This window comes from Odocoileus virginianus, chromosome 19 (assembly GCF_023699985.2).
Source record: "Odocoileus virginianus isolate 20LAN1187 ecotype Illinois chromosome 19, Ovbor_1.2, whole genome shotgun sequence".
Taxonomy (NCBI): Eukaryota; Metazoa; Chordata; class Mammalia; order Artiodactyla; family Cervidae; genus Odocoileus; species Odocoileus virginianus.
The window spans coordinates 13,211,284-13,232,209 of record NC_069692.1 but is presented as its reverse complement, the minus strand read 5'-3'; the positions used below and the strand labels follow the sequence as shown (position 1 = coordinate 13,232,209).

At 36.0% G+C, this 20,926-nt stretch overlaps 1 protein-coding gene across 3 annotated transcripts in view; it reads left to right on the top strand.

Moving 5' to 3' along the window:
* NKAIN2 (sodium/potassium transporting ATPase interacting 2) overlaps positions 1–20,926 on the top strand; it is a 1,117,882-nt gene that overhangs the window by 601,170 nt on the left and 495,786 nt on the right. For all 3 annotated transcript variants that reach the window (XR_011481884.1, XR_011481883.1, XM_070449853.1), the window contains one exon: positions 16,423–16,503. Coding sequence is in view for 1 of the 3 variants with exons in the window: in XM_070449853.1 (XP_070305954.1) it covers positions 16,423–16,503 (81 nt within the window). In the remaining 2 variants the exon portion in view is untranslated. The remainder of the gene's footprint in view (positions 1–16,422; positions 16,504–20,926) is intronic.

The window sequence follows — 20,926 nt, the reverse complement described above, 5'->3', positions numbered from 1 at the left end:
TTTTTATATTGATCACCCCTCATTGTTGAACTCTTATTAGCTCTAATAATTTTTCTGCTAATTCTCTTGTAAATAATCATATCATCTATGAAAAATGGAAATTTACTTTTTTCCTTCCTAAGTTCTTATTTATTTCTTGCATTCTCCTTTGCCGCTTAGGTTATACAGTATAACGTTGAAAAGGAGAAGTGAATAGTCTTGTATCTATTCATTCAGTTTTATTATGGGGATAATAATAGTATGAACTTCATAGGATTATTTGAGGATTGAATGAGACAATCATGTAAATTTATTTTAGCAGTATTTAGTACATGTTGAACGGATAATACATGATAACTATTATGATTCCCAGGTGGTGCTAGTAGTAAAGAACCTGCCTGCCAATGCAGGACACATGAGAGACACAGATTCGAGCCCTGGGTTGGGAATATCTCCTGGAGAAGGACATGGCAACCCACTCCAGTATTCTTGCCTGGAGAATCCCATGGACAGAGGAGCCTGGCAGGCTACTGTCTGTAGGGTTGCAAAGAGTTGGATACAACTGAAATGATGTGGCATATTATTATCTTTAAATGTCAATACAGTCATCCCATATTATACTCATAAATGTAAAAAGTGGCAGAAAAAAATGAAAGGGCTTAGGAAATAATAATTGCAATATGTATGTAGATGCCCTTACAAATAAGCATATTATTATGGGCTACTCTGCACTTACAGAGAAAATATGTTTGGAATTAAAATAGATATGTAGTTATTTATTTAATGATTTTTGATTTACCATACCATTTTCTTCAAAAATAAAAGACTAGATACATTTAAATATTTAAAATAATTAATTTGCAAAGTATAGGATACTATCCCTTTTCTTACACTATGGGGTTAAGTGTATAATTTTACAGGTGTGCATGGGGAATGAAAGAAGGAGAAAATATCTAAATGGAAAGGAAGGCCCACCTGAAGAAGCCAGAAGCAAATGGAAGGATATACTGTTTAGGAACAGTGTGCATGTAATGTACACTGGGGACAACTTTATTGAGATTATAGTACAGACATTGTTAATATCTTATCGGACATTTGGGTAGTCAACATTTTAAAACAGTCATATCCTATGTGGTTTTCTAAAATATCCATAATGTGTTTGTAAAATAATACAGTGTTTTAGATACTGAGCCTGGCTCATAAATTTTCACATGGATTTGAGCCCTATTCTTGCTTATTTGTTATAGTGCTTTTATTATTTCATTTGTGCTTATGGTACTTTCATCAAAGTGATTTATAAAATCTCATTTTTTTCACTGAAGAAATTCAGGGGCCTTTTTCTTTTCTGTCATCTGTAGTGATTTCAACATATAGGTCAGCTTTCCCAGGATACCAACTCAGAGACAGAGATTTATATCCAGTAGGTTTATTGGAGAGTGATCTTGAAAACAAAAACAGGATTGGATAGAAGAAAAATTGGAACTACAATGTAGTTGCAACCCCTTCGTGTTATGGGATGCTCCAAAACCATTATGGTCTTTCATATATGTCCAAGTTTGGGAGAATGATGGGCAGGCCTTTGTATTCCCCCATGGACTTGTCATTGGCTGTATGCTGCCTATAGGAGTAAGATGTGACCTTGAGTTAGGCATCTCCCTTTGACCAAGGGACAATTCCTTGAGAGGGACTTAGCTGTGAGACATTACAAGCCATGTTGGAAGAATAAAAATTTAATACTAAAAAGGGGGATCTAGATGGTACAGCATGGATTCTCTTCAATCCATACCTTGCACTCCACAGATGTCCTTGCTTCAGACAGTACTGTCATCTCACCTGAAAAAATCCCCTCTACCAGTTGGTGTTTGTTCCAAGGTGAACTTGCAAGATCAGTGAGCCAAACTGCAGCCCCACCTCTGCAGTTGCTCTTGGAACTTTCTGTACTGCCCATTTTGTCTATATTCTCTGGGCCCTCATTTGCCCGTCTAGGTAGCTTGCCTACTGGGGTAATCCAGACCATCAACCCTGAGCAATATCAGTCACTATTCACCATGCTTGTCAAGCCATGGTTACTTTTCTGACACATTGCCATCAAAACTGGGGAGGGGATTAGCAAGAGATTCCCCACTCTTTCACCTGGGTGCCAAACAGATCCTTCCCTGGCCCCAGTACCCTGAATCTATTGCCCCTGTCAGGAGGCGGACAAAGGCCATGTTGATCCCATGTAGAACCTGAAGCTGTGCTGGCCTTTCATGTATGTCCAGAATTGAGACAAGAGACTGGGAGGTTTGAACTTCAGCAGTAACCAGTCGTGAGAAGAGGGTTGTTCCTGGATGTGAGTATAGATCATAAGCAAGGTAGCTCACGGTGACCAAGGGTAATTCCTGAGAAGGGGCTTGGGCGTGATCTATCAGCAGGCAATGCTTCTGGTCGCTAGATTGGTACTTCAGACCTAAAAGGGCACTTCAAAGTGCCACCCCCTGGATAGCATCTACTACAGTCTGAGTTTCAAAAATGCTTTATTTTATTTCTCTTTCAAGTACACTTTTGTTGCCATGAAATGTTATACAGAAATAAGTTTGTACTGAAATAAATTGATAAAAGATTTTCTATTTTCATATATGATCTATTAGAAAAAATATAAATCCCATATAAATATGATACTATCGACAACAAGCAGAGCACATGATTTTACAGATAGTTTCAATGAATTTTCAACATTCCTCACATTTACTTACCTTGTAACCCCTTGTAGCCTTACATTTGCAAGGCATGTGTCTCTTCTATGTTAAATGTTCTATATATCACTTAACATGTGGAATCTAAACTAGGACACAAATGAACCTATCTATGAAACGGAAACAGACTCAGAACAGACTTGTGGCTGTCAAGGAATTGGGAGTTGAGAGAGAAGTGGAGTGGGAGTTTAGGTTAGCAAATATAAGCTGTTACATATAGAATGAATACATAACAAGGTCCTACTGTATAGCACAGGAAAGTACATTCACTATCATATGATAACCATATGGAAAAACATATATATATATACACACACATATGTATATATGTATCTATGTATATAACTGAATCACTTTGCTGTACAACAGAAATTAACACAACATTGTAAATCAGCTATACTTCAATAAAAAATAAAATTCAACAACTTTAAAAGATGTATGTTCTGTAGACAATGAACAGGAACATCTCTAAGGAGTCTCTTTGGACATCCAGTCCAACACCATGGCCTTATTAATAGGATACCCTTAACACTGGGGCTAAATAGTCATAGACTTGCACAGTAATGTGATGAAGATACAAAAATTATTTTAGAGCCAAATATAAAAATTGTTTTCCTCGAATAATTTGGACTAAACTCAATTTTACTCTTGAATAGAATAAATATTTTTAAGAGGAAGATAATTTTTTAAACTTTTAATGTTGAATCCTGTGTTTAAGTTAAGAATTAGTCATTTTACCCTTAGGGTAACTAAAAAAAAAAGAAAGCAAACAAAAGATTGGAAGAAACTCTTTGTATAATGAAACATAAGTATCCATTATTGGAACTTGCAAATCATCATTATTTAACCTTATTTTCATCTTTCTGAAAAACTAATATCTATTAAGTCCTCAGTCAATGTCATTTTAGTGCTAAATGCACATTAAAATGTACACATTTGGGGCATTATTTTAACATATTCTCCAAGGCCCTGTCTGCCACCAGCACCACCTTTGATCAAGTAATGTCAGCCTTACAAAGAATGTGTCTACTTGACGGCCATTAAGAATGCTGATGGTTTCTTCTTAAGATACATTTCTTAAGAAATGATGAATACCTCCTTTATAAAAGAGTCCTTGTATAATGATACAAAAAGTGATTGCTGGTGCTAATGCTTTTGGTGGATATCACTCTGCAATCATTATATCCAATAAAAATGATTGACTGTCTTAAGTGGCTGACATAAGGAGTGAAACATTCTGTTTACTGGTATCACCATTGTTGGACTAGCCCATGGGCACTTCAGCTAAAGCTTGTTATGTAAGAAAGTATATACTTCTCCAGAGAAATAATAATAAAATCACCTTGCACTCATCTAGGAATGTTAGGTTCAAAATTAGATAGAAATACCAACGCTGTCCAAATTATCGAAGTAGATTCATTATAGAGTTAGAATTTAAAACCAGACCTCCTAATTTCTAAATATACCTTTTTATGAAATAACTAATAAATAATGATAATTTTATTTCTCAAAATCACTATAGGCAAATTGATGTGGTATATAAAAATGTCTTAAAATTCAGAAGGAAATACCTATACCAAAATTCAGCCTGAAAGATTCTGTTAAATCCAGTCTGTTTAATATACAGTGGATTTATAGCACTTGACCCTTGTGGCAAATTACTTTACAGTTAAATATATTTTCTAAAAAAATGAAAATCTCAGTGTTGATATATTAGTTTTTTCATTGCTGCATAACAAACTTCAAGGCTTAAAATAACACCCTTTCATTTATTCTTTCACTTTTCTGTAGGTCAGGAGTCCAGGTGGACTTAGTCGAATACTATGAATACTGTACTTGGGGGTCTAAGAAGACACATGTCAAGATAGTAGCTATTTTGGGTCCCCTGGGGTACAGTCTTCACCCAGCTCATTTAGGTTATTGGCAGAATTCAATCCCATTTGATTGTAGGAATGAGGTCCTCATTTTCTTGCTGGCTGCTTGCTTGGGATTGTTTTCAACTTCACATGCATTATATCTCTCCAAATTCTGCTTCTGCCACCAACCAGAAAAAAACTATCTGCTTTACAAGACTCATGTGATTAAATGAGGCTCACTTGAATAATCTCCCTTATTTTAGGTCAGTTCTGATGATGAATAACACAGTCAAAGGAGTGATAACTCATCATGTTCACAGGTCCTAGCGATTCAGTTGGGAAGCATTTGAGGGGTCATCATTATGCCTACCATAATTCAAATGAGAAAAATTAATGAATTTAAGAAAATTGCTAAATTGATTTTCAGAAACATATTTTGTTTAATAGTATTTCATTTATGAATCAAAGTTCACACATCAAGCCAAAGGCTTAATTAATAAAGTAAGCCTATAATTTTACCATTGTGTTCTTAAAAGCTAGAAATGAAATAAAAAAGACATTATTATTGGATACAATTATTGTTATTTTCAGAGTATTTTTCATTCAGTGAAAAGATGCATAACTTCAAACTGGATTATTGTCTGCATTGAACCAAGTAGTTTTAAGAAACTTTTCCTTTTAAATCAACTGATAAAAATAGTTCTACTATTTCACGATTAGCTCCTCTGAGAGTAAATTTCTATATTCAGTGCTTCTGTCTTATGCAGTATGCATTTCAATGGAGATAATTAATTAAAAGTCTAGTGATTTTAAGCTTTCCTCTCTAACACTGAATTACTAATATTTAGATTTGAATGTATGGTTATCTCTCTCAGTCAGTCAGTTCAGTCACTCAGTTGTATCTGACTCTTTGTTACCCCATTGACTTCAGCACACCAGACCTCCCTGTCCATCGCCAACTCCCAGAGATTACTCAAACTCATGCCCATTGAGTCGGTGATGCCATCCAATCATCTCATCCTCTATCGTTCCCTTCTCTTCCAGCCTTCAATCACTCCCAGCATCAGGATCTTTTCAAGTGAGTCAGTTCTTTGCATCAGGTGGCCAAAGTATTGGAGTTTCAGCTTCAGTGTCAGTCCTTCCAATGAATATCAGGACTGATTTCCTTTAGGATGGACTGGTTTGATCTCTTTGCAGTCCAAGGGACTCTCATGAGTCATCTCCAACACCACAGTTCAAAAGCATCAATTCTTTAGCGCTCAGCTTTCTTTATAGCACAACTCTCACATCCATATATGACTACTAGAAAAACCATAGTTTTGACTAGACAGACCTTTGTTGGCAAAGTAATGCCTCCGCTTTTTAAAATACTGTCTAGGTTTGTCATAACTTTTCTTCCAAGGAGCAAGCATCTTGGCTGCAGTCATCATCTACAGTGATTTTGGAGCCCAAAAAAATAAAGTCTGTCACTGTTGCCAATGTTTTCCCCATCTATTTGCCATGAAGTGATGGGACCAGATGCCATGATCTTAGTTTTCTGAATGTTGAGCTTTACACCAACTTTTTCACTCTTCTCTTTCACTTTTATCAAGAGGCTCTTTATTTCTTCTTCACTTTCTGCCATAAGGATGGCATCATCTGCATATCTGACATTCTTGCTATTTCTCCCAGCGATGTTGATTCCAGCTTGTGCTTCATCCAGCCCAGCATTTCTCATGATGTACTCTGCATATAAGTTAAATAAGCGGGGTGACAATATACAGCCTTGATGTATTCCTTTCCCTATTTGGAACCAATCTCTTGTTCCATGTCCAGTTCTAACTGTTGCTTCCTGAGCTGCACACAGATTACTCAGGATGCAGGTCAGGTGGTCTGGTATTCCCATCTCTTTAAGAATTTTCCACAGTTTATTGTGACCCATGCAGTCAAAGGCTTTGGCATAGTCAATAAAGTAGAAGTAGGTGTTTTTCTGGAACTCTCTTGCTTTTTCTTTGATCCAACGGATGGTGGCAATTTGATCTCTGGTCCCTCTGCCTTTTCTAAATCCAGCTTGAACATCTGGAAGTTCACGGTTCATGTACTACTGAAGCCTGCCTTGAAGAATTTTGAGCATTACTTTACTAGTGTGTGAGATGAGTACAATTGTGCGGTAGTTGAGCATTCTTTGGCATTGCCTTTCTTTGGGACTGGAATGAAAACTGACCTTTTGCAGTCTTATTATCTCTTTAAGAACCTTATTTATCTGGGTCTCTCAACTTCTTGAGCCCAAACTATCACTAGAACAAACAGTATTCACCAGATATGGTATGCCTCGTACTTCCCAGGTCATACTAGTGGTAAAGAACTCACCTGCCAATGCCGGAGACGCAGGGGACCTTGGTTCCAATCCCTAGGTGGGAAGATCCCCTAAAAGAGGGCGTGCAACCCAAGCCTGTATTTTTGCCTGGAGAATTCCATCGACAGATAAACCTGGAGGGCTACAGTGCGTAGGGTCACAAAGAGTCAGACACAACTGAAACGACTTGGCATGCTTATACACACAGACAAGCTTTTACTATTAACAGTATCCAACCAAGACAGGTACTCAGAAGACACATATCACATGAAATACTGGTAAATGTCTATCCTGTCACTTATGCAGGCAGAAAAAAGTATTCACCCAGAAAAGATTTTGATGGAGCTCTCTTTTTATCCAAACACAAGTTAGTAAGTTGTCTTGTTGTATCAGTTTTAACTGTTTGGGAGAACTTTATACTCACCCTATCCTTACAGTCTATTGTCATACAAAGCGCCCAAGAAGAATGAAAGTGAAAGTTGCTCAGTCATGTCCTTGTGACCCCATGGACTGTAGCCTGCCAAGCACCTCTATCCATGGAATTCTCTAGGCCAGAATACCAGGGTGGATAGCCACTCCCTCCTCCTGGGGATCTTCCCAACTCATGGGTTGAATCCATGTCTCCCACATGGCATGTGGATTCTTTACCCTCTGAGACACGAGGGAAGCCCCAAGAGGAATGAAGTTTCCTTAATTCATCAGCCTAAAATAAGACCAAATATATGTATTTGGATGTTTTTAAACCAAGCACAAAAAATAGGCATTTTTAAACGTTGTATTATTAGATTTACCCAACTAGGGTAATTTACATATTTTAGAAGGTTGTTTACCTGACTATTAGACTAGCTTTGAATTTGATAGGCTTGGGGACTAATAAAGCTAAGAAGAGATTAAAACCTTTTTGGTTGTAAGAGGCAAGATATTTTCTAACTTCAAAAGGAAAGTGGTAGATTATGCTTAATCAATATTCTCAACCACCACACACCTACCACATATGCTTAGTGAAGCATATTTTCATAAATTTTGAAAATGCCATGGTTACCTTCCTACTTTTAACTCTTTAGGGGGCCTTGTTTTCCTTATTTAACTATTATTAATATTTTCCATAATATTTTTCTTCCTTCTCAAGACATAAATGTTTTATATTAACAGTGAGACAGCTAACACTCTGTATTTTTCCTCTTTGCATGTCCCTTAAGTTAAATCTTGCAGATTGAAAAAAAAAAAAAAAAAAAACTACATCTGATTTTTGTGCTTCCTCCATGGATAATCTGAAATCTTTTCCTTACTTCAGGTGTAATACTAAATTACTTCTCTGTTTAGTTGAATATGTACAGTCTTACCAAAGCAAATGGTTGAGTATTTCTCTACAAAACAAGATAATACATAAAAAATGTTAAATAGTATTTATGAACTTTTGCATATTAAAGAAAACAAAAATTTAGAATGTGCACGGGTTAGAGTGGGACACAAATCTGCCTTCCCTTCATTTACTGCTAACAGAACCCCAGTATGTGGATGGTTGTCAGAGGTCTAAGTAGAGTCTGGCCCATGGGATGAATTAAAATTGGCATAAAACCACCACGATAATCCCAATTCTCTTTCCCAGTGATTGGGTTTAGGAAAGGAGGCAGGTGAGACAGTACTACTTAATGAGATGTAAGGAAGTCTGCTGAGTGCTTTTGGGAATTTTTTTTTCTTTTCTTTTCCAAAAGAATAAAATGTTACAGAAGGAAGGAATCTTTTCTGCCCAGCACTTTTTGCCTGTAAGTGTTAACTGTATGAGGATTTGAAAGAAAATCCCAAGGGTATAGACCTAGATCCACAGCAGCGTTGTACCTACCACACACCACTTCCAGACGTCTGTAAACCACCCGCAGTTCCATATTTATTACTTGCAATCAAGAGCTTTCCTAACTGAAATTGTTGTTTTTTGTTTGCTTTCATTTTTATCCATATTACCACAGTGATTCTGAAATTAATAATTTCAGCCTTGCTTTTGAAATAGTAAATGAAAAGCTGTTTGACAAAGTGAAAAAAAAACTAAGTGCTTCGATGATGAGAAAAATAGTATGGTTTTTCATTACTAACATGCATAGATATATTAACATCTATAAATTTGGAACTTCATTCTCCACATAAGCATTGCAATCTAAAAGGTATCCAAGCACCTGCTTTAGAATACTATACCATCAATATATATTTATGTTTATATGTGGCTACTGAGTTGAACTTTGCCTCACTGATGTGTCCCTATTTGCTGTAATTGTACACAATTAATTGGATCATATGTGTGATATTCAGAAGCACCCTCTAGATGACTATAAAGAATATAAAGACAAGTGGGGAACCAGCTACCCTGTTGAGCAGGTTGAGAGGCCGACTTTATTTTTGATGCATTAGCATGACTATCTTTTTGAAGAGAAAGTTTGTACTATATATGAGTTTTCAGAGCAGAGCTTCCCAAGAGTGTCATAGCTAATAGTTTGCAGATGTGTTGGCATGTTGAGCTCTGCAGGAACCTGGGGTGATCAGAACCCCTGAGTCAGTCACTTTCACACCATCTCCTTTGTTTATATCATTGAGCTTTCCAAATAGTGCCATTGTCTATGTGTGCCATGAGTTCTTACAGCACAGTTGAAAGGTTATAATTCAATATATGGGTAATCATATATCTTTTAAAATGTATTACTTGTTGTAAGGAGAGGGGATTCAGCATTTTTAGGTATGCTACTGTTGCTGCTTAGTCAGTCGGTCATGTCCGACTCTTCGTGACCGCGTGAACTGTAGCCGGCCAGGCTCCTCTGTCCATGGGGATTCTCCAGACAAGAATACTGGAGTGGGTTGCCATGCCCTCCTCCAGGGGATCTTCCCAACCCAGGGATCAAATCCAGGTCTCCCTCATTGCAGGTGGATTCTTCACCATCTGAGTCACCAGGGAAGCCCAAGAATATTGGAGTGGGGAGCCTATTCCTTCTCCAGAAGATCTTCCTGACCCAGGAATTGAGTGGGGGTCTCCTGCATTGCAGGTGGATTCTTTACCATCTGAGCTACCAGGGAAGCCCTTTAGGTATGCTGCTGCTAAGTCACTTCAGTCGTGTCCGATTCTGTGTGACCCCATAGACAGCAGCCCACCAGGCTCCCCCGTCCCTGGGATTCTCCAGGCAAGAACACTGGAATGGGTTGCCATTTCCTTCTCCAATGCATGAAAGTGAACATTGAAAGTGAAGTCGCTCAGTCATGGCCGGCTCTTAGCGAGTCGGTCCATGGGATTTTCCAGGCAAGAGTACTGGAGTGGGGTGCCACTGCCTTCTCCTTTAGGTATGCTAGGATACATTAATCAACTAGAACCATATATGGCTTCAGAGTAGCCACAATAGTCATAAAAATATATACATACAGCTAAAGGTAATGGTTTACCACACAATCTGTGGGATCAAATATGGCAGTATTCACTCGGGGTTAAATGCTAAAAATTTCCAAATTGCTGAAAAGTAACACTAAAGAATATTTGGATGGACATATTTTAAACAATTAATACTTTAATACCTTTCTAAATTCTCAAGGTGATTATGATGGCTGATAAATTTAGGACTGCTATTCATTTATTAGAATTCTTAATATTTTAATGATATGATATAATTCATTTTCCCAACTAAATATGATCAATCCATTACATTGATAATGACTATTACCTTCTTTTCCCCTTCCTTGCTTCCAGAGTTAGCTGCAATAAGAAGTTACTTGAATTGTACCTTTCTCTAGGTATTTAACCTCTTTTGACATTTTTTAAACAAATCTATAAATATTCTAAATGTGTCAGTTTCTGTATCCTAGAATTTTATGCAATAGCCTTTTGTTGTTAGAATATTGGGAATACCCTAAGAACAGGTTGAGACTCTTGAAACAAGAATGCTTTTTTCCAGCAAAGACTTTCACAGTAATTACATAAGGCATACAAGTAAAGCAAGAATCAGACATGACTGAGCGATGAAGCATAGCACATGCCATTCAGAGATCACCAAAGGACTGATTCTGAAGCAGGATATAATTGCCCCACCCCCCAAAAAAAGTGGATCTTAATTTTGAAGTTAATTGCATTTCTTCACAAGAACTTAGGTATTATTTACATTTCATTGACAGCTCAGTGGAAGGGAGAAGATTTGGATAGGTGCATTAGCTTCCTAGGGCTGCTGTAACAAATTCCTTCAGACTTCGTGAATTAAAACAACAGAAATTCATTCGCTCTCAGGTCTGGAGTTCAGATTCTGAAGTCAGTATCACTGAGCCCAACTCAAGGCTGATACTATGTATAGCAGCTCTAAGCCGAGATCTAATCCCTGCCTCTTCCAGAGTCTGGGAGCTACAGGGTTCCTTGGCTTGTGGCCACATGAAAGTCATTTTTCAGTCTGTCTGTTCTGTTCATCATGGGGCTTTCCTAGTAGCTCAGTTGGTAAAGAATCTACCCGAAGTGCAGAAGATCTGGGTTCGACCCCTCTGTTGGGAAGATCCCCTGGGAAAGGGAATGGTTACCCACTCCAGTATTCTTGCCAGGAGAATTCCATGGACAGAGGAGCCTGGCAGGCTTTATAGCCCATGAAGCCACAAAGAGTTGGACATGACTGAGCAACTAACACTTTCACTCTATTTATGTGTGTAAGATAACCATCTGCCTTCCACTTCAGAGGATACCCATGATTTCTTTGAATTTTTCGCGAATTTTCCAATATTCATTGGAAGGACTGATGTTGAAGCTGAAACTCCAATACTTTGGCCACCTGATTTTAAGAACTGACTCATTTGAAAAGACCCTGATGCTGGGAAAGATTGAAGGTGAGAGGAGAAAGGGATAACAGAGGATGAGATGGTTGGATGGCATCACCGACTCAATGGACATGAATTTGAGTAAACTCCAGGAATTGGTGATAAACAGGGAGGCCTGGCGTGCTGCAGTCCATAGGGTCACAAGGAGTTGGACTCTGCTGAGTGACTGAACTGAACTGAACCAATGATTTCTTTGGGAGCACCCATATAATCCAGGATAATCTCCCCATCTAAAAATCTTTAACAGTTATATCCACAAAGACTATTTATTATTTGTTTTTATTTTATCATTATTTATTTAGCTATATAAAGTAACAAGTAATATTAATCAATTCTGCCATTTTTTTTTTTTTTTGCCTGGGAAGTTGGGTACATCAGAGTAACATAAAAGAGTATTAGATATATAATTTTTTTTTGAATTCACATTTATAATAGTTTTTTTTTAAATGCATTCTAATATCATCTTGACTGTGATCTTCAAGTTTCTGGATAACCAGAAACTGAGGCAAGTTCATTTTCTTTGGTGTTATTGGGAAATTTCAACACAGGAAAACCCACTGTTATTACAGTTCTTTAACTATGATTTCAAAAAGCAAGAATATCAAAAAAGATGAGTTTTAAATTGTTTGCTGACTGGAAAGAAATGAATGCTCTTTTGTGATGTCACTTACAGGCACAAAGTGTGATGAATATGTGGCTATAAAACACAAGTTGCCTTTTAAGAGACTGAAGATTTTTTTTTCTCGTATCACTTTCAGATCTATGTATTACACGTCTTAAAACTCTGCTATGTGAACAGATATACATGAATAGAATTACTAATTCTTAAACTGCATGAATTTCAGCTTTTAAAAGTGTAGATTGGTATTTTCTCACTAATTCTTATGTTTTATTAGCCTTTCAAACCTCTTATTTGCATGTGTCAATTGGGATGTTCCTATATAACTTGATTTATTATTATTTTGCATCAAAAGCTCTTTCTGTAGAATCCTTCTAGCCTTAGGGCTATAAATATCCTAGTCTGAAATATGTTGCATGAGTTGAAAGAAATTAGTTATATACAGGTGTCTTCATGGTGAATGAGTATCATTTTTTTTTCAATCTAAGGGAATTATTTTCCACTTTTTGCTTCAAGAAGAGTAGAATGCCTTTGGGGATTCTGTTTTTATTTGGAGTTGCATAAAATTTAATAGCCGTGTTTATATGTTCATTAAAATGATGCCTGTTGGATATTCTAACATTTATAGTCTGTCTTAGAAATAGTCCATTTAAACAAAATATTTTCAGGTATGATTTAATGTGTCAAACTGAACTGAAATTTTTTATGCAAAATCCAAATTTATAGGAATTGATCAAAATAGAATAAGAAAAGCACAAAATATTTAATGATAATTAGTTGAATAGCTCATACTACATCATTGCATTACAACATATGTTACAGAGTATTCAATGAGATATTTTAATCAAGTGCAAAAAAATTCAGGTAACAGAATATAGAGAAAGATTCCTGTGGTAACATATATGACTGAAAAATGCACTAATAGAAAAAGTACATATGAAACATACACTAAAATGATACAAGTGATTATATCTAAGCATGGTACTTTTCTCAATTTGCCGTATACGATCAAAAATTTAAATATTTTCTACAATAAGAAAATTCTATAACTGAGGGTAAATATAATCTTATAAAAAATTATGTGGTCTTTAAAATGTGTCCATAGACATAAAATCACAAGGAAGCATGAGTATGCAATAGCAGCATCGGTAAAATAAGAAGGTAGAAACCTGCCTTTTTCTTTGATCCGCAGTGTAATCTATGATTAAAATTGGATTTTTATCAGATTCTGGCTGATTATCAAGTTAATTGTAATAGCAGTATATTTTACTTAATGCATTTAGTATGTTTTATTTCTTATAATTGAATGTTTCTATAGCATGAAGTAGATGTAATAGGATTTATGAATTAGGAGAAAGGATTTATATCATAAAGCAGGCAATCCCTGGTCATAATATGATCAAGAATTAGAAAATAAGCTGCTTTATTTGGGCTACTTTTGTTCTTTTGTATCATAACAATGGATGAGAGAGTGATGAGAATGCCTAAGCAGAATAAATGATGCTTATTGTTGAAGATGAAAAAATAAAGTTAAAATAAGGACTTCTTTGGTGACTCAGATGGTAAAGAATCTGCCTGTAATGCAGGAGACCTGGGTTCTGTCCCTGGGTCGGGAAGATCCCCTGGAGAAGGGAGTGGCAACCCCCTCCTGTATTCTTGCCTATAGAATCCAATGAACAGAGGACCCTGGTGAGCTACAGTCCACGGGGTCACAAAGAGTTGGACACAACTGACAAACACTTTCATAATCTTTGGGCAAAAGATGAATATAGTCCAATCATTTTGACCAGGGATATTTATTTTATGAGTATACATGTATGTTTTCATCATAATGATGTTTTCATCATTAATATTAAAACACTTGGCTGTCCACAATTCTAAACTGTCAATTAAAGGAGCTGTTTTTAAGATGTGATTCACTAACCTTAGGAATGCTTATAATGAACTATGATTAGGTCACACCCCAGCCTGCTTACCTTTCTCATTGTATTTCCAGTATCAAACATTCACTTCTCAAACCCTTTCTTTTGTGTTTGGCCATTTAGTTTTGCCCTTACTTTATTCTGAGCAATGAACATATTCAGCATTTAGATGAAAGCTTCACTTGGAAAGTGGCTGAGTTACTATTTATGATGACATAGTCCTGTCATTTGGGATTCCCCAGTGGCTCAGGGGTAAATAATCCACCTACAACGCAGTAGACATAGGAGACGCTAGTTCTATCTGTGGTTTGGGAAGATCCCTGGAGAAAGGCACAGCAGCCCATTCCAATATTCTTTCCTGGAAAATCCTGTGGACAGAGGAACCTGGCAGTCCTATTCCACAGGGTCGCAAAGAGTTAGGAACAAGTGAAGCTACTGAGCACTCAGTCTTATCATTTAAAGCTCTCAGTCCTCACACTGCATGAATGATCATCGTATTCTCATGAAAATCAAATCTGGAATGGGTAGGAGAACTTCTTCTGAAAATGAAGGTTTTTTTCCCCCGTATTGCTGCTCATTCATTGATTGATTACAAAATGTTTATTGAATACCTATTTTCTACCAAGTATTAACTTACAAACTTAGGGATATAAATATAGATAAAAATAGTCTTTTTCCTCAATGAACTTATCATTGTGCAAAGGAGAAAAAGATGCAAATAATTAGATATAAGACATTTGGAATGAAATTTGAGTAAGCCAGATCTTACTGGATCACAAAGCAGGGATACACCATTTCCAACTGGGTATAACTCAAGAGATGATATTTATATTGACCTCTGAAGAAAAATAGCATATTGATAGGTGGTAAGAGGAGTGCTTAGGAAAAAGAAAAATTACTAAATGATAAAGAATAACATATAAAATGGCACAGAGGTGAGAAATAACTTTCCACGTACATGGAAGAAAAGCAATCCAATACATCTGTAAGTCATAATGGCTTGAAGGATGAACTGAAACGTGTCTGAAAAGATAACATGGTACAATATCATGAAGGTCTTTGAACTGTAAAAGATTTTGGAACTTGCCATGTAAATAATGGAAGCCATTGGTATTTGTTTAGCAGAGAAATGATGTAGAAGCCTCTTGTTTCATCTTTTTTTTAAATCACACCTGCTACTGTCTTTGTTTATAGTACCCTTCCATAATAGCCCTTTCAAACCCTGATTCACTTATTTAGTAAAATCCATAAGTTAGCTTGGTTAACCTCTAGTGGAAAGTGTTTCATCTCTTCTGTTAAACTTTGCAGGACTACCTCTTCTCAGAATACTTTATACACTTTTGCTATCTTTCTTCTTTAAGCTCAGACTATACATCTTTTTATGATTCTTGTATAAGAAGCATCTCTCTTTTCTGATCTACCTCCTTTACTTGACTTGAACTCAGGAAGAATTTATCATTGGTCTTTTATCCTCAGTGTCTTTTCTAGCATGTTGCTAATGTGGGGCTTAATAAATTATAGCTAACTGAATGCTCAGGAGTATGTCTTGGTAAGAAAATTTTGTTGTTGACAAAGACAGCACACTGAATAAGAAGACAAAATAGAATTAGAGAAAAGAACTAAATGGTCAATGTAATGGGGGATCACAAGAGGATAAAATAAGAAGGTGAAAAGATAAATGGAAAAAAAGATACCAAAGAGAGAAAGCTGATTTGATGGGACAGAGATATGAAAACTGATTTGAAGATGACCCTAGATAACCTGGGGAAAGGTTACATGTTATCAAGCATTGAGTTGATCTTGCTAAAGGAAAACAAGAGTTCTCTTTTTGAAGGGCATTATTTTTTTTAATGTCTAGAAACCATAGCCATTCCCCCTGAAAAGAGAAGTGTGGGCTACTATGTATTTTGTCTAAAACAAAAGAAGACACTATCCCTAAGTAAGTTTGAGCTGTAACATTCTCCTCCATAACAGTAAGGGGAGAATATCAAACTAGAGACAAACGTACATCTCATCCTGTTTCTTAGAAAGAAGTGATATCTAATATTCCCCGCTAATCTTAAGATTTGGTGTTCAACAGTTCAAGTTCTATTTAAATCTTACTCACCTGATTCAAAATTAATTATGTTATTTCTCTCTTGCTTTTCTACAGTATGCTGTCTGGCTAGTCCTCTGGGTTACATGGAATGTGTTTGTTATCTGCTTCTATTTGGAGGCTGGGGACCTCTCAAAGGTAATTTGCCATCTGATTTGCCTGAGTCATCAGTTGTGTGTTAACAAGCCTCTTCCTAAGTAAGGCAGTCTCACCCTGCTTTTGTCACTTAGATGCACCTCAAATGAAGGTAAATCGAAAGCTGTCCTCATCTATCTCTGCATTTCTACCATCAAAGAAATATTTCCGTATGTCACAAAAATGTCCTTTATTGTTTTAAGCAAAGCTAAAGTAAAATATTGATTACTACAATGAGCAGAATGTATACTTTTAAAACATTGACTCATAAGAGATTTCTGAAGCAGGGTAGGAATTTTATCAAAGGTAAGATCTTGAAGGTTTTATGAAATCACTCAGTTTGCTTATTATTCTGCTGAAGACTTGCCTAATTAGACTGAAATAGCAATGTAATAATTCAAATAATTAATGAGTTTTAGTTGAATGAGACTGTTACCAGAGGGATATAATTTATCACATAAATGAATGAAATAGATATTTTGTTCTAAAACAGTCTAGGAAAGACTTAAAATACTTATATTTTCATTCAGGTTTCATTTTGTGCTGTACTTCTATGAGTGTGTGTATGTCTCTGTATTTGCATGTGTGTCTTGCTATTATATTTCTAACATAAATGCCTTTACTATTGAAATAATGCAGTTTGTAGATCTCTAAAACCATCATCCTTCTTCTATTGAATGCAGTTAACAGCAAATAAGTCAAATAAGGTAATCCATTCAAAACAGTAGCAAATCCTACTTGAGACACTTGAGAGAGTTGTAAACTTGTACATCTTCATAGTAATTTTAAAAGAGATTATAAAAATGTTCTTTTACCTCTCTATTCCTCATAGCAGAAAGATGATGCAAAGATGTTGACACTTTTTTAAAATCCAGGGAGGATAACCTGCTTTAAAAGGCTGGAAGAGCTGAAAGTGGCCAGGAACTCTGTTCACAGGGCTAGATAGTTTGATGCGGGGGGGATGAGGTCATGGTAATTCACATTTCTAATCTAGTTTACAGGCACTTCACAAAGCTCTCTGAGCGTTTTCAAGTCTGTTTGTTTATTATTTAACTATGATCCTAAGTATAAATAATCTTGACTTTTTTTTTTTTCCCAAAGCAAATGATGAAAGATAAGAGGGTGACGCTATCATTTGAGATAAACTCCAGGCTTCTGAAACTTGTAGTTTTAGGATCGGGTTTAGGACAAGTTCGCACTGGGACCCTCTGCTGTATCTGCCCTGGTGAATGGCATTTCTGTGATTCTGACCAGTCATCATATTGCACACTCCTGGCAGCAGGCGGTCCTTTCCTGAATATGTCGTGATCAATGAAAAAGAATTGTTCAGGTGACTCTCAGAAGGACACTTAATTTTCTGCTTAAAGCTCACATTTCTTTCATGCCAGAAAAGCATGCATGCTTCCCAGGACTTGAATTCCTTGCCCAATTTATACATACTGCTGTAAAATGTAATTTCTTCAAAGAGATTCCTCACATTAAAGGACTTCTAATGATATTTTCAATGAAATAATCACCTTAATCATTGGAAGACAGGTATTCAGGCATATTGGCTAAGCAAGATGATCTCGCAGATCAGAGAGTTTGTTTAATATTAAAAAAGGAGATTTGAGCCAGCCAGCTACACCAATGTTCTGTAACTTTGCTTCCCACTCCACATGATGTCTGTAGGCACTGGATAAAGCTTGTGATCTCATGACCTTGGACGTGGGCATTGAAATTGCAGTGAGGGCACATCCTAAAACATTAGCGTTCAAGAGAGTTGAAACCCAGGTTACTAAGAATTCTGCTAATGCACCCAAGCAGGTCATGGCTGTCCCTTGGCAGTGAAGCAGTTAATAATATTTCTTTTTCTTTTCATCTTATAAACCGAGGCTAGACTCTGCAGAGCACATGAAAATTTAATAATTTCCTTTTAACAAATAATCTAAAGGAAAACTAGAAAGGGCACAGTTATATTGTTATCTGTACTGAGTTTTTCCTCCCTTTTCCTGCTCAAAGGGTTTGAGAAAGGTGTATTTATGCCATTTAATTCTTTAGCTTCCGCAACTGCCTCACATTCTTCAAGTAATAGAGTGCCAGAAGGAAGCAATGGTGATTGAAAAATGTACAGATATATGAAAGCTCAAAAATGGGACTCCTGAAGCTGCAGATAATACTTAGGTTACAGAATATAAACCACTTTATTCCCTCACCTCCCCCCAAAAATTGTTTGACCATATGAATGGGTCTGTTTGCCTGAGGCTGAAGGACAAATATAGGAAATAAAATCAGGGAGGGCATTCTGTGATCTTTATGTATGTGAGAGAGTGTATTTATTTCTGTAAAGCACTTTGTAAAGGAGTTAGTTCTTCATAATGAATATTGGCAAGAAATAATACAAAGTAGTACAATATTAAGGCAAACTGGAGTTACGCATTAGAGTTTAGAATTTTGTGTTTTCTTATTTCAGTGTCTTTTCTACTTTTTCTGCTAAACTATCTGCCATGTACTTATGAGAGAAACAGATATTAGTGTCATTAATGAATACCTTCTGGAATGAAATGGCTTAATTATAATAATATCATACACACGGCTGAATGGGTTCATCTTCAGTTTTGTTTGTATCCCTAATTGTATAGACAATATTTTCCCATCAAAAATTCTGTGTAAATCCAACATCATTATTACAATATCAATTAGTATATTTTCATTATTATCCCCATAATATTTAAGCAAAAATAAAACTAATCAGAGAAATTTCTTTTTAAAAATTTCATCTCAATGATATTAATAAAACATTGTGAATGCCATATAAATTAACACTTAATATGGTAGGAACAAATAAACATATAGCTTACATAAAAACCATTTCCAAACATTTACATTGTATAATAATTATTTCCACACTATTTATATTCATGGTTTAGGTATTAGTGTTGTGAGTAAATATTCTGAGGACTTCCCTGATGGCTCAGAGGGTAAAGCATCTGCCTGCAATGCAGGAGAGCCAGGTTCAATCCCTGGGTCTGGACAATCCCCTGGAAAATTAAATGGCAATCCCCTCGAGTACTCTTGCCTGGGCAAGTCCCATGGACAGAGCAGCCTGGCAGGCTACAGTCCATGGGGTCACAAAGACTCAAACACAACTTAGAGACTAAACCACCACCAAATGTTCTGAAACACCATACAATTTGTTACTTCCTGGGATGATATTTTAATAGATGCTCTGTTAATGAGACAGAGATGGCATTAATTTTTAACCCAAAATGTTTGCTAACTTTGTAGGCAACGGCCTTTGAGCATTAAATGTGACCTAGACTCTTAGACTACTAGTTTGGTGAATTCCTCAAGTAGCTTAGTCTGATTGCTTTATGGGATTATTTTGGTCAGTTGTGATTTTCTTGCTCACATGTCAAATAGAAATGGAACTAATTCCAGTTGTTAACTAAATTGAGTTATTTTGAAAAAAAGAAGACATCTGCTATTCTATAGTTAACTTCAAAGTGCCTTGTTAGAAGGAAAACACATAATATGGTAATTCACTTACTAGCTTCATCACCTGGGAAAATGAAATTTATGAAATGATTTTCAAATAGTTACGCTCAGGAAAACAATATTAGTGCTCTTCTGATACCTGCAAAGTAAACTGTATTCTATTGGATGTGTCACAATTATAAATGATTCTTAGGCTGAAATTATATCTTAACACTTTTCTTTATGTGACTGTCTTGAGATCTCAGTTTCTCCTTTGGTCATTTATGGGTACCATCAGTGAAAGATAAACCCTTTATCTTTAGAAATAAAAGAATTTACTTACAGATCATGAAAGAGTAACCAAAGGATTATTTTACACTTAAAACAATCCAATTTGTTTGTATTTAGCCCTTTGATAATATGGATGCAGGTATATATCTCATAAGTTTCACTGTATTACCAGAAACTTATCTTGTTAGATGTGAACAAAGCAATAAATTATACTTAATTAATGCTTTTAATTAGCAGTGTCTAGAAGGCTGTAATGTTTTAATAATTTTGATAGTTGCTTTTGCTATCTAGGTATAAATTTTCATTTAAAAAGTCAGTATATAAAAAAGCTAGGTAAAAATATGGCCTATTTAATCTTCAAAGAATAAAATTGCACTCCTGCAAACATAAGCTACAGGAAGAGAATAAAACCTGTCATATACCGTAGGCAATAGGGAACAAATCCTAAAAACCAGCTGCAAGTGCTGTGTGAAATGAAGTGCTACTGCATCAATCCCAGCTTTATTCCTTTTATTAGAAAATGTATTATCCATTTAAAGAGGTATCTGATATTTGGATATTTTCTGCTGAATGCAATCAATGCTTGTATCAAGATTTGCTTTTATGATTTCATATGGGGAAAGGTGGTATGGAGAGATATCTCATAATTACTTTTTAATTTGAATTAATGATATTCAAA